The sequence below is a fragment of the Nanorana parkeri genome, unplaced genomic scaffold (genome assembly GCF_000935625.1).
Source record: "Nanorana parkeri isolate BGI_ZX_2015 unplaced genomic scaffold, ASM93562v1 scaffold2265, whole genome shotgun sequence".
Taxonomy (NCBI): domain Eukaryota; kingdom Metazoa; phylum Chordata; class Amphibia; order Anura; family Dicroglossidae; genus Nanorana; species Nanorana parkeri.
In genome coordinates this window covers 166,754-180,636 of record NW_017308533.1, presented here as the reverse complement: position 1 = coordinate 180,636, position 13,883 = coordinate 166,754, and the positions used below count along the sequence as shown (strand labels likewise).

The window sequence follows — 13,883 nt, the reverse complement described above, 5'->3', positions numbered from 1 at the left end:
CAGATGATCGCACAGACAACAGGGGAGCTCCTAATGAGGAGTTCCACCTTTTTTCCATTGTGATATTTCCATAGATACCTAAACTCCACACTCTAAAGATCCTACAGTGTGCCTGACTCTGTCCTCCTTTTTTATATATCCAATGGTCCCACACTTTGATACAAACATTGGTAGTTGCGCTCCTGATTTTTTGCTTTTGTTTTATGGATATATAGTGACTTTTTTTCCAGATCTCTCAAAACAGACATTGACGCTCAGACGAGCCCTGAAACCCCTGCTTGAGGTCTTACAGGAGAGAGGAATAAAATATAGATGGGGGTTCCCCTTCCAGGTAATAGCTTATAAAGATGGGAAAACAGCAAAATTCAGGACATTAGAAGATGTCCCAGTTTTTATAGAAACACTGGAATTGCCCAGGATTACCTTACCAGACTGGCCAAAGGACTTAAGCATACTTCAAGAACAACAAAGCCATGGGTGGAATGTAGTTAATTGTTAATTATTAATTAATTTGACCGGGTTATGAGAAACTGTGGTGAATTGGTGGGGCGGGTAAGATGGTATCAGACAGACGTATCTCTGGCATCCACAACCCCAATATAGCCCATTGTTTTTTGTTTTCTCTCTTTTTGGGCTGGTTCTTGATTGGTTTATACAGGATGGGAAAAAAAATGTCCCACGCTGTATACAAGAACATATTAATTGTATGGATGGTTTAAGAATATGTGAAGGTAGGATTGTATTAATGTATGAATCAGTGATTGTATGTGTTCAGGTCATATGCTTAAAAATTCTAGAGAGTCACTTAATCTTGTTATGGGTAGTCTGACACTAGGTACCTATAATGTTAGAGGTTTTAATCTACCAGAAAAACGTTCACAGGTCTTGTACCACTTTCATAAAAAAAGGGTAGATATCTTGTGTATACAAGAAACACACTTTAAGAAGGGGGTGCACATAGAAATAAGTAACAAATACTATACTAAATGGTTTCACAGCACAAATCCAGAGAGCAAATCTAAGGAGGTATCTATAGGAATACATAAAAATGCACTAGTGGAAGTAATAGATACAGTAATAGATATTTGTGGGAGATATATTTTTTTCACATTTTTGTACTGTAATGAATTGTATTCAATTGCGAATATTTATGCACCAAATAAGGGACAACACGACTTTGGTATAAAGATATTGAATAAATTTGAACAGTATGGAGTAGGCACGAAAATGGTGATGGGAGATATGAACTTGACGTTTGACACAGAATTAGATACTACAAGTAAACTACCCTTACCGGTAAAGGGGTTAAAAAAACTTGGAATCAAAATGGATACATTGGGATTGGTGGACAGCTGGCGTATATTAAATCCTACAAGGAGGGATTTTACCTATTTTTCCACAGTACACATATCATATAGCAGAATAGACCATATATGGATAGACCAGAGAATCTTGGATAATGACCCAGAGATTGAAATAGGTTCAATCATCTGGTCAGACCATGCAGCAGTAATATTGACTCTTAAGATAGAAAACAGACTTAGAGGAAAAAGTACATGGAGATTAAATTACAATCTTTTCGAGAATACAGCATGCCACGAAGAAGTAATTTCCTCAATAAAAAATCACTTCTACTGTCGTGGTAAACAACCTGCTTCCCTATTTATAATGATCTGGCCCTCTACCAACTTCAGCGCGAAATTACAGCTAATTATAGCTAATTTGCCTACAAACATCAGGTGGTCATAATATTCTGGCCACTCAGTGTATATGTAGCTTTAAAGCTGAACAATAACTCTGAGTTATAAAAACTACCTTAAAAACTTCCCCGTGCACAGCAAGAGTTAAATTCTTGTTAAGCCTAGGGGCAGAGAAATACATACTTTATTCCTTGCTCCAGCAGACTCTGGTACTCTTCTATAATGTCCAGCGCTCTGTAGGTCCTCGCTGTCCTCATGTACATGTTGGTCCTGGACTGCTGGAGGGCCTTAAAGAAGTGATGAATAATGACCATCAGCCAGTATTCCAAGGTTATTTTTTTAAATCCTGAAGATAAGCTTTACAAATTATGGACTTCCAACCTGGACTGGGCAGAATCTTTGTAATATGCAAAATAGGGAGGGAAACCAACCGTGACCTGAACAGATCCTGAATCTTATATAAAATCCATGCTCAGTAAATATAAAACATTACTGTAATACACCAAAGAAAGTAACTGAAATTATGAAGTTTGCTTGTGCTAAAATGAAGCAAAAAAAGAGAAAAATAGGGCTTTTCAGGTGTCACTCTAGACATGGAACACATATATTGCACATTTAACTGTTAAAAAAATCATTTTTTATTGTACAAAAAAAACAAATAAATACAAATTGGTTGCACACCCATATCAACTTCCTACACATACTAAGATCTAAAATCACAAAAGGCCTGTAGCCTCCCTGGACTACACAGCCACATTCTAGGCATCGAAATGGTAATAATCATTTATAAATATTGGTAAAAATAATTGAGTTCATCATATATTGTCATAAACATGTTATAAAATCTTGCATCGATGCACTGTGGGTCCAATCTTCTACGCGTTTCACTAAAAAGCTTCCTTAAGAAGATAGGAGGCTGCCTGTAATATTTAAATATCATGGGTGTAACTACATATGACTATCCTAAGTAGTGAAAAAAAATAATTCTTGTATCACATTAAAAAAAAAACATAACAGGCATTGAAAAATGCATAACCTTTGTTACAGGGTCTTAGTGGTGAATCAGTCCATATCTCCAATAGAACAGAATCCATCGCCCAGAGGACATAGGTAGTGAGGGGCTTGAAAAGGAGCTGCGGCGATATGAGCCTAGTTTCCGTCCATCCATACTGCAAATTACAATAGGATATCAAAAATGTATATATATGTAAAATTGGGGCTACTCATAACTGATTTACGTTATCCATACATATAAACACGGCCTCAAACAAATAGTAGTATCCCCACACACATACTCCCCCATCTAAAGAGAGAGGGGATAATTATCTCCCAATTTGTCAGGCTTTATACACTATAATTGCTAAGATCAATAATGGATCAACATCCAGTACTAAAATGAGAGTCACCACATCTAGACTTACATTTGATTCAACTGCTTCACATGAAACTCCAGGATCACCTCTCCTGGGGTAGAGATGGAGGTTGATATGGATTTGTTTTGAGGGTTGACACAAATAGATTAGGGGGACTAGGAGCCATGTAGCTTTAGGTATAGCTACATTGGGCTCTTTATATACATGCACACAACACTTAGTATTGGGGTGGTATGCGCCGGTGGGTTGTAGGTCCAGCGACACATGGCTCCATATTGATGTATCTATGATAAAGCACATTGTCACTTTGAAAATGTTCTTCACTTTTTACTTAAATACTGTAATTATTCAATTATCATGTATTCTCATTAAGGTAGAACCAATGGAATAAATACCTTTTGTATAAATTTAATTTTCTATCATCTGTGATGGTCCGATGCTCTGTTGATGGTGTTGCAATGTGCCACTGTTATTTTATAAATTATGGACACTCAACACTATATGATATTGTTACAATTATTGATATGATACTTTGTATATGCAACATAGACCAAACAATGAAGGATTTAGCGGTGAGTCGTCTGTGCCTCCTTATGAGGACGGTCCTATTCGCACTGATGACTTGTTTGGGCCGGCCTCCCCCTATTTGACATCCATCCTTGAGGGGGGATGGTCTGTGCACAGACCCTCACCACCTCGAGGCTGGTGCCTTGAGTGGGCTGATGGTCCTCCGGCTCAGTTAAAATATCTCTGCCCTTCTGCCTAGCGGCTTCCTGTCGCGGTTGCGGCAGGTGGGAGTGGGTTCGGTGATGCCCGAGTGGCTGCTGCCGTCCCATAGGCTGGACGAGCCGGGACGGGAAGGGCCCTGTCAGAATGACAGGAAACCTCCTGGTGTGATGTGCCGCGCAAACGGACGCAGGCGCAGACCATAGGCCCTCCCCGGCCCCTGACGTCACACGCCTGATATATAGGCAGTGTGATGTGATGCGGATAGTATGGTGGAATGCGTGGGGGTTAGGGGGCTCGGCGGGAGAGGTGATCATGGAGTTTCTTGTGAAGCAGTTGAATCAAATGTAAGTCTAGTTGTGGTGACTCTCATTTTATTACTGGATGTTGATCCATTATTGATCTTAGCAATTATAGTGTATAAAGCCTGACAAATTGGGAGAGAATTACCCCCTCTCTCCCCTCTCTATTTAGATGGGGGAGTATGTGTGTGGGGATACTACTATTTGTTTGAGGCCGTGTTTATATGTATGGATCACGTAAATCAGTTATGAGTAGCCCCAATTTTACATATACCGTATACAGTATACATTTTTGATATCCTAATTTGCAGTATGGATGGACGGAAGCTGGCCTCATATCACCGCAGCTCCTTTTCAAGCCCCTCACTCCCTATGTCCTCTGGGCGATGGATTCTGTTCTATTGGAGATATGGACTGATTCACCACTAAGACCCTGTAACAAAGGTTATGCATTTTTCAATGCCTGTTATGTGTTTATGTGATACAAAACTATTTTTTTGTAACTACTTAGGATAGTCATATGTAGTTACACCCATGATATTTAAATATTACAGGCAGCCTCCTATCTTCCTGAGGAAGCTTTTTAGTGAAACGCGTAGAAGATTGGACCCAGGGTGCATCGGAAGCAAGATTTTATAACATGTTTATGACAATATATGATGAGCTCAATTATTTTTAGCAATACAGATGTTCCTCACTTACCGACTTACCTGTTTTACTCGCACTTACGGCGGACCGCCGATCGACCTCCGACCTTCCGCGTCAGCGTCAGTGCGACGGGTCGCCGGCGGAAGTGACATCCCCCAATCTTCACTGCAGGTCTCGGTAAGTATTTCCATTGCCGGATGTACAGTACACTGTTCGGTACTGTACATCGGCAACGCTATACAGTACTGTACTAATGCAGTATAGTACTGTATAGAGTTCCTCACTTAACGACCAATCCGTTTAACGACCTGGTCGTAGGAACGGAACTCGATCGTTAAGTGAGGAATACCTGTATTTATAAATGATTATTACCATTTCGATGCCTAGAATGTGGCCGTGTGGTCCAGGGAGGCTACAGGCCTTTTGTGATTTTAGATCATATTATGTGTAGGAAGTTGATATGGGTGTGCAACCAACGGGTATATTCAGTGACCCCTCTTGTATTTATTTATTTAATTGTATTTATTTGTACAATAAAAATTAATTTTTAACAGTTAAATGTGCAATATGTTTGTTCCATGCCTAGAGTGACACCTGAAAAGCCCTATTTTTCTCTTTTTTTTTGCTTCAATTATACCAAGGGTGTGGTATCCTGTTTTCCCTGGTGGCTCAGAACCGCTTTTTGTATTCAATTGTGCTAAAATGAAGCCACTTTTAGGGCTTATTTCAAATACAAACGTATATTTAATTTAAGAACAATGGAAGAAGTAAACATCAAAATTAGACAATATTTCAAGTGAAAAGTCTGTTCTTCTTTGATGTAGAATGAACAAGATTCTGTATGAGACAAATATTTGAAGGTTATGTGTAGGTTACATGTAAACATAAATAGTGGATGCAAAAATAACAATATTGTATAAATACACGCTATCTTATAATAAGCAGAGCAGTGTGTGTGTGTGTGTGTGTGTGTTTGTGTGTTTGTGTAACACATATATGAAACATGCTGTGGATTGCCAATTGGACTTTTAAAATGTAATTTCTTTGATGACAGCTGTCTCATGTGTGGACCTACAAGAACCAGCAAATGGAAAAATCACCTGCACTGATAAGTATGGAAAATCCCAATACAAGACATATTGCAACTTCTCTTGTAATGAAGGATATGAATTAAATGGAACAAAATCTGTATTTTGCCAGAACACTGGAGAATGGTCTGAACCCACACCCACATGTTTAGGTAGTTAAAGCAAAATGTGTCTGTTTTTTTCCCAAGCTATGATAATAGCACCACAGAATAGTATCAGGAGTGTTCTTCTTTGAATGGGAGTAGAGATGTTTTATACACACAACAGTCCCCATTCCATTCTTCTAAGCCCTTGATAAAGGGGAAGAATTGTTGCCACTGAAACACATTGGCTGTTTTGTATCTGACATTATTACAAAGAAGTACAGGTAAAAGGTTGTTTCTTTTTTAATCTTGAATATAAACTTTAAAATTATGGACTTCTAACCTGGACTGTGCAGAATCTTTGTAATATGCAAAATGGGGGGGAAACAAACCGTGGCCTGAACAGATCCTAAATCTTATATAAAATCCATGCTCAGTAAATATAAAACATTACTGTAATACACCAAAGAAAGTAACTGAAATTATGAAGTTTGCTTGTGCTAAAATGAAGCCCCTTTTAGGGCTTATTTCAAACACAAACGTATATTTAAAGGAGAACTATGAGGTGAGTGCTTTTGACTCATCCTCATAGTTCTAGCCGACCTGTGACAATAAAACTGTCACAGGTCGGCTCAGTAGATCGGGAAGTGAGCGAACACATACCGGCGTTCGCTCACTTCTCAATCCTGTCACGGCAGAGAGCCGTGACAGGGGAGGGACTGGATTCCCCCCTCCCCGCTTTGATCCTCCAGCGCTGACTGGCGGAACGGACGGGGGAGGGGGCGGGTACAGCTGGCTCTTCCTCAAGATAGGCAGAGCCAGCTGTCACTCACGCAGCTGGGCGGATCCAGACATAATTGTAGGGATCCGTTTCAGCTGCGGTATACAGAGCTTAGGGCGACGGGAGGACGCTAGTTTGTGTCCTCCCGTTACCCTTAGGAGAACTATGGGGAAAAGCCCTAACCCCATAGTTCTCCTTTAATTTGAGAACTATGGAAGAAGTAAGCATCAAAATTAGACACTATTCCAAGTGAAAAGTCTGTTCTTCTTTGATGTAGAATGAACAAGATTCTGTATGAGACAAATATTTGAAGGTTATGTGTAGGTTACATGTAAACATAAATAGTGGATGCAAAAATAACAATATTGTATAAACACACACTATCTTATAATAAGCAGAGCCGTGTGTGTGTAACACATATATGAAACATGCTGTGGATTGCCAATTGGACTTTTAAAATGTAATTTCTTTGATGACAGCTGTCTCATGTGTGGACCTACAAGAACCAGCAAATGGAAAAATCACCTGCACTGATAAGTATGGAAAATCCCAATACAAGACATATTGCAACTTCTCTTGTAATGAAGGATATGAATTAAATGGAACAAAATCTGTATTTTGCCAGAACACTGGAGAATGGTCTGAACCAACACCCACATGTTTAGGTAGTTGAAGCAAAATGTGTCTGTTTTTTCCCCAAGCTATGGGAATAGCACCACAGAATAGTATCAGGAGTGTTCTTCTTTGAATGGGAGTAGAGATGTTTTATACACACAACAGTCCCCATTCCATTCTTCTAAGCCCCTGATAAAAGGAAAGAATTGTTGCCACCGAAACACATTGGCTGTTTTTTACCTGACATTATTACAAAGAAGTACAGGTAAAAGGTTGTTTCTTTTTTAATTTTATCTCGAATATAAACTTTAAAATTACAGACTTCTAACCTGGACTGTGCAGAATTTTTGTAATATGCAAAATAGGGTGGGGGGGGGGGACCAACCGTGGCCAGAACAGATCCTAAATCTTATATAAAATCCATGCTCAGTAAATATAAAACATTACTGTAATACACCAAAGAAAGTAACTGAAATAATGAAGTTTGCTTGTGCTAAAATGAAGCCCCTTGTAGGGCTTATTTCAAATACAAACGTATATTTAGTTTGAGAACTATGGAAGAAGTAAGCATCAAAATTAGACAATATTCCAAGTAAAAAGTATGTTCTTCTTTGATGTAGAATGAACAAGATTCTGTATGAGACAAATATTTGAAGGTTATGTGTAGGTTACATGTAAACATAAATAGTGGATGCAAAAATAACAATATTGTATAAACACACACTATCTTATAATAAGCAGAGCCGTGTGTGTGTAACACATATATGAAACATGCTGTGGATTGCCAATTGGACTTTTAAAATGTAATTTCTTTGATGACAGCTGTCTCATGTGTGGACCTACAAGAACCAGCAAATGGAAAAATCACCTGCACTGATAAGTATGGAAAATCCCAATACAAGACATATTGCAACTTCTCTTGTAATGAAGGATATGAATTAAATGGAACAAAATCTGTATTTTGCCAGAACACTGGAGAATGGTCTGAACCAACACCCACATGTTTAGGTAGTTAAAAAAAATGTGTCAATTTTTTCCCCAAGCTATGGTAATGGCACCACAGCATAGTATCAGGAGTGTTCTTCTTTGAATGGGAGTAGAGATGTTTTATACACACAACAGTCCCCATTCCATTCTTCTAAGCCCTTGATAAAGGGGAAGAATTGCTGCCACTAAAACACATTGGCTGATTTTATCTGACATTATTACAAAGAAGTACAGGTAAAAGGTTGTTTCTTTTTTAAAAAAATTTTAATCTCGAAGTTAAGCTTTAAAATTATGGACTTCTAACCTGGACTGTGCAGAATCTTATTAATTTGGAAGATAGGGGGGAAACCAGAAATGGCCTGCACAGATCCTAAATCCTATCTAGATATAAAAAGTCACACTCAGTAAATATAGAACAACCCAGTTTCTCATGTGCACAACTGTATTACACCATAATAAGTAACTGTTTTGTTGAAGTTTGCTTGTGCTGAAGTGAAGCCCTTTTTAGGACTCATACCCATGGACGAAATGCAAGCGTATGTTTAATTTGAGAACTATGGAAGAAGTGAGCATCAAATTAGACAATATTCCAGGGGAAACGTCAGTGCTTTGATGTAGAACTAGCAATATTCTGTCTATGACAAATATTTGAAGGTTATGTGTAGGTTATATGTAAACATGAGTAGTGGATACAAAAATATCAATATTGTATAGCCTCACACTATCCCTTAAATAAACATAGACCATATGTTACAATTATAAGGATTGTGCATAGACACCCTAAGGCAGGGGTCTCAAAGTACCGGCCGGCGAACCGGTACTAGGTGACCCGCAGCCAGCTGACAAGTCAGGACCACGCACCTGACTTGCCTGAGCAGCTACACGGTCTGCATCTCTGTTTGATGCATGCCACATAGCTGCTGCTGGCTGTGCTCTCTGTTCCTTTCGGCCAGAGCTCTCTGCACCAGACCTTACCAATCACCACTAGATCACCAGGGAAATATGTGCCTCCTCCCTGCAAAAACATATGCAGGTGAGGGGAGTTCTATTTTTGTGTGCACGGGAGGGGGCAGAGAACATTGGGGGAGTATATTGTTTTATGTGTGGGGGGGGCAGAGAACATGGGGGGAGTATATTGTTTTATGTGAGTGTGGGGGGGCAGGGAACAGGAGGAGCATACATTTTTGTGTGGGTGGGCGCGGGACGGGGGGAGCATATTCACACCTGTAAGTTTAGGTGCGATTAGGGTTTCCTGCCTCAGGAACGTGCATTTTCCTGCAGGAATCCCTAATCTGGCATTTACAGGCGACAACTGTCACCCATTCATTTTAATAATCAGGTGACAACCACTGCATGTAAACGCTGGCACACTACATGTAATGGCATGTGATATGATAACATGTAGTTAGGAATCATTCTCCCTGGATGCACGATCGATGCATCCAGGGATAATGATGGATTCCTAATATCACACACCATTACATGTGGCGTGCAGACGTTTGCATGCAGCGGTTGTCACTTAATTATTAACTTGAATAAGTGACAGTTGCTGCTTGCAAACACCAGATTAGGGATTCCTGCTGCAGGAAAATGCAAGTTCCTGACGCAGGAATCCCTAATCGCACCTAAACATACAGGTGTAAATTGGGCCTTAGAGTGTGTGCATTAATGTTTGTAATTCTGGTTGTGTGGGGTTTTGCATATTTCTATGTGAGCGTATCTGTGTGTGTGTGTGTGAAGTATGAAATTTGGCAAGTGGCCCCATGGGCAAAAAAATTTCAAGTGGCCCCCGAATGAATCGAGTTTGAGACCCCTGCCCTAAGGGTTGTGATAAGTTGTCACAGACAATTGTAAATCATCAAATGCTGCAACATTTTTCTATAGAACAAGTAAATGGAGTCCACTATAACAGATCCACAAATGTTGGTATGCAGCTTATAAAAAAAAGTCGAGAAGTGTGTGTGACATATCTGATAATGAGGGTTTGTTTTGCCTTCCTCTGGATCAACAGTGGGTAATTGTGGGCATAGCGTTCTGTTGACTTTTTTTTCTTCTTTTTTTTTTTCATATCTCTATTGGTTGAACTCGATGGACATGTGTCTTTTTTTTCAACCTGACTAACTATGTAACTGTACATGGTGTGGATTGCCAATTGGTCTTTTAAAATGTAATATCTTTGTTGGCAGCTGTCTCATGTGCGGACCTACAAATAATAGCAAATGGAAAAATCAACTGCACTATTAAGTATGGAAAATCCCAATATAAGTCCTTCTGCAACTTCTCTTGTAATGAAGGATATGAATTAAATGGAACAACATCTGTATTTTGCCAGAACACTGGAGAATGGTCTGAAGCAACACCCACATGTTTAGGTAGGTGAAGCTGAATTTGTCATGTTTTTCCCCAAGATACAGTTTGGTAATAGCACCTCAGCATAGCAGCAGGAGTGCTATACTTAGAAATGGGAGTAGAGACATTCCATTCTTATAAGCCCTGATGAAGGGGGACTTTTGTTGCCTCCGAAACACGTTGGCTACTTTTATGTGACATTATTACAAATAAGTAAAGGCACTTTGGACTCTCACATTGTGGTTTGGCCCCCATTCATATATAAAAATTAATCTCACAGAGATCATAGCTTTCCCTTACTCTACAAAAAGAGTGCATTCTTATTTTTGTTGGTGTTGCTCTTGAATAGTTCCTCAGATTTCCGGCCTGGTAAAAAGTTGTCAGCAGGACAGGAAGTGAGGGGAAATCCCTCTAATGAAGTCCTATACCGCAGTAAAAACATGACAGAGGTTCTAACCCTTCTCCACTCTATCCAAATTTTGGCCTGGCATATTTTTATACTCAATCCCAAAGTAACAAGTGGTACACATGCTTTTCTTCCCAACAAAGGCTTTTCTTTTTCTTGGATATTGCAGAAATCAGGTCTTTCATTGTATTTTTTTAATGGCTGACCTACAAATTAGAAAGTTATGAATTAAAAAATGTATTTGGTTGGAATTCAGTCAATAGAGTGATTAGTAACATTGCTGAAATTTAAATAGATGTAATGACTTATTTATATAGCCTAGTTCCTAAAAAACAGTAGTACCATTAAAAACCATAATCAAGGGGGGGCGTAGCCCGGACACTGAACTGGGTTCATGTCTGTGATTGGAACTCTGCAGTGTGAAGGTGAATTTTTCAGCTGATCTATATAGTGGATACTTTCTCACCCTATGACTAAACGTCGGTGGCATTTTGGGCCCTTCGTGATCCAGATGCAGCTTTGTTTGCAAGGGGGGGGGATTCCATAAGCTACCAGCAGAGCAGATCTCCAAACAGCTGTCACTGCTGTTTTCAACACCTTACTGGATAAGCCCCCGACTGATCAGATCCAACTGGATCGTGTCAACTGGACCCTCGGCCCTAGGGGGTCAGATGCTAATCGATCCAGAGAAGTCCTGTGCAGAGGGCACTTCTTTAATGTGAAGGAGGAGCTCCCTCGTGCTAGAGTTCCTAGGGCTCCGAGACGTTGCAGAAGCCATCCTAGGCTCTCTGCTTGGCCGCCTATAGATGATCGCCCAGGAGATCTGGAGAGTTAACCTGCACCCAGGAGCTGTGAAGCTTCCTATCGGATTTCGTTCCTGATCCGTCTCATTGCCTATATGTTAGACCCGCTCTGCGTTTCCATGTGGGTCTGCGTAGCAGGGATTTAGTTTCTTATTTTCTCTGATTATCCTGGTCTATATTGGGACAATATCTACCTAACTGGTTATTGTATTATTTTGATGATGGCTTCGGTAATTCTTAGTAAATATGGCTTCTTTGCTGATACTGGGGTCCTATGTGGAGGACCTTTGAATTCCCGTGGACTCATGGCTTTATATTTTGACCTGTTTTAATGCTGCATATGTTTATTTGTATTTCTTCTCATATATTTTTTTTATTGGTTTGTAAGCAGAAAAACTTCCAATACAGTACAACATATGGTGCCATTACAGAAATTTAGAGAACTTATCTGTATGAGGATGATGGAGACTCTGACATCAATCCCTGTGTCAAGTACCCGACAGGAGGAGCTCAGGACTCCATTTCCAAAAGGATATTTGGCGCATATGTGTATATGAAGCTCGCAGGCAGTCTGTCTGGTCTTTACATGGAGGCTTAATGCCTTTCCGGCGTCTGAGTGCGTCAAACCTTGGCACCACACAAGACTAACAGACAACACAACATGGGGGGAGGAGGAAACTGTAAAGGAAGAAGAAGGCAGGCAAGTCTAGTGTGAAGGAGGTAAGAAGAGGAAGCTAGGGATTCGGGCTGCACGTAGGTGTAGGAGGATTATTACGTCAGAGAGGATAGTAAGAGTAAGTTATATTGTACAGTTGGCGTGGGGTGGCTGAGGCAAAATATTTGTCGATCCATGGAGACCAGGTTTTTTCAAATTTGTCCATATGGTCATTGAGTTGTGCTGTTCGCTTTTCATGTGTCATAACCCAGTTGATATGATTGATTACACTAGGGATGCTAAGGGGCTTCGTTAGCCAATTTTTAGCTATTTCTCTCTTTGCAGATGTTCATATATGCATTGAAAGATTAAACTGTCTATGGGGGAGGCCGTCTGGTTTGCAATTAAGCAGTGCGGAAAATGTGTCTTTGGTCAGGGGTTCAGAGAACAGTGATGATACGAGAGTGAAAATTTCTTCCCAGAAGGCAGAAGCCTGTGGGCAGCTCCACCATATGTGGAAAAAGGTGCCTGGTTCCGGACAACCTCGAAAGCAGTTAGGGGAGCAATTAGGGTTATAGATAGGCACTCTGGAAGGTACCATGTACCAGCACAAGAGGTACTTGTAGTTAATTTCCAACATGCTTGCACAGCGCAAGCTGGATTTAGTATTCGCCCAAGATTGTTGCCAGATATCTTCGTCAATGGGGGACTCTAGGTCTCTTTCCCATTGAGGCACATAGGAAGGGGGAGGCGTATCCGTGGGGAAGATCAGGGTGGAGTAGAGGAGAGAGATAAGTCCTGGGGTATGTGGATTATCACGGCAAACTCTTTCAAATGGAGATAATAATTTGGGGCTAGATTGCTTAGGGGTGTATGCGGCTATAAAGTGCTTGACCTGGAGGTATCTAAAGATTTCCTTACTAGGGAGTTGGTTATGCTCTTGTAGGTGTGGGAAGGATTTAATTCCCGAGGCTGTCCGTAGTTGCCAGAAGGAGGTAAGGTTTCACTCCGACCACGCAGAAAACCATGACGGGTGCTGCAGGGCAGGGGTGAAGCAGGGGTTAGCCAGGAAGGACGTGGGGGGTAGATTAGGTGAAAGGAGGCCATAAGAAGTCCCAAAGTCGGAGAGAATGAGATGTGATCGGGTTGGATATTTTTGGTCCATGTTTTTGAGCAAGCCAGAGGAGGTTGGCGGCTGATGAGGGGTGTACTATGGCAGACTCCAAAGCCACCCAGGCCAGAGTCTCAAAGTTTGAGTGATACTTTACCAGTTGTTCAACTTGTGCTGCTAGGTAGTATTTGGCTAGGTGTGGAACCGCTAACCACTCCCCTCCCCCCCCCCCCCCCGGCCTCCGCGGGGCGGCGAG

The 13,883-nt window shown here is 40.7% G+C and overlaps 1 protein-coding gene across 1 annotated transcript in view; it reads left to right on the top strand.

The window, feature by feature from the left end:
- The first annotated feature begins 2,006 nt into the window (after positions 1-2,006).
- The window catches only part of LOC108801251 (P-selectin-like), a 26,514-nt gene continuing 14,637 nt past the window's right edge, over positions 2,007-13,883 (top strand). The window contains exons 1-7 of the mRNA XM_018573186.1: positions 2,007-2,101; positions 3,623-3,745; positions 3,840-3,964; positions 5,804-5,989; positions 7,181-7,366; positions 8,139-8,324; positions 10,490-10,675. Of these exons, the coding sequence (XP_018428688.1) occupies positions 2,007-2,101; positions 3,623-3,745; positions 3,840-3,964; positions 5,804-5,989; positions 7,181-7,366; positions 8,139-8,324; positions 10,490-10,675 (1,087 nt within the window). The remainder of the gene's footprint in view (positions 2,102-3,622; positions 3,746-3,839; positions 3,965-5,803; positions 5,990-7,180; positions 7,367-8,138; positions 8,325-10,489; positions 10,676-13,883) is intronic.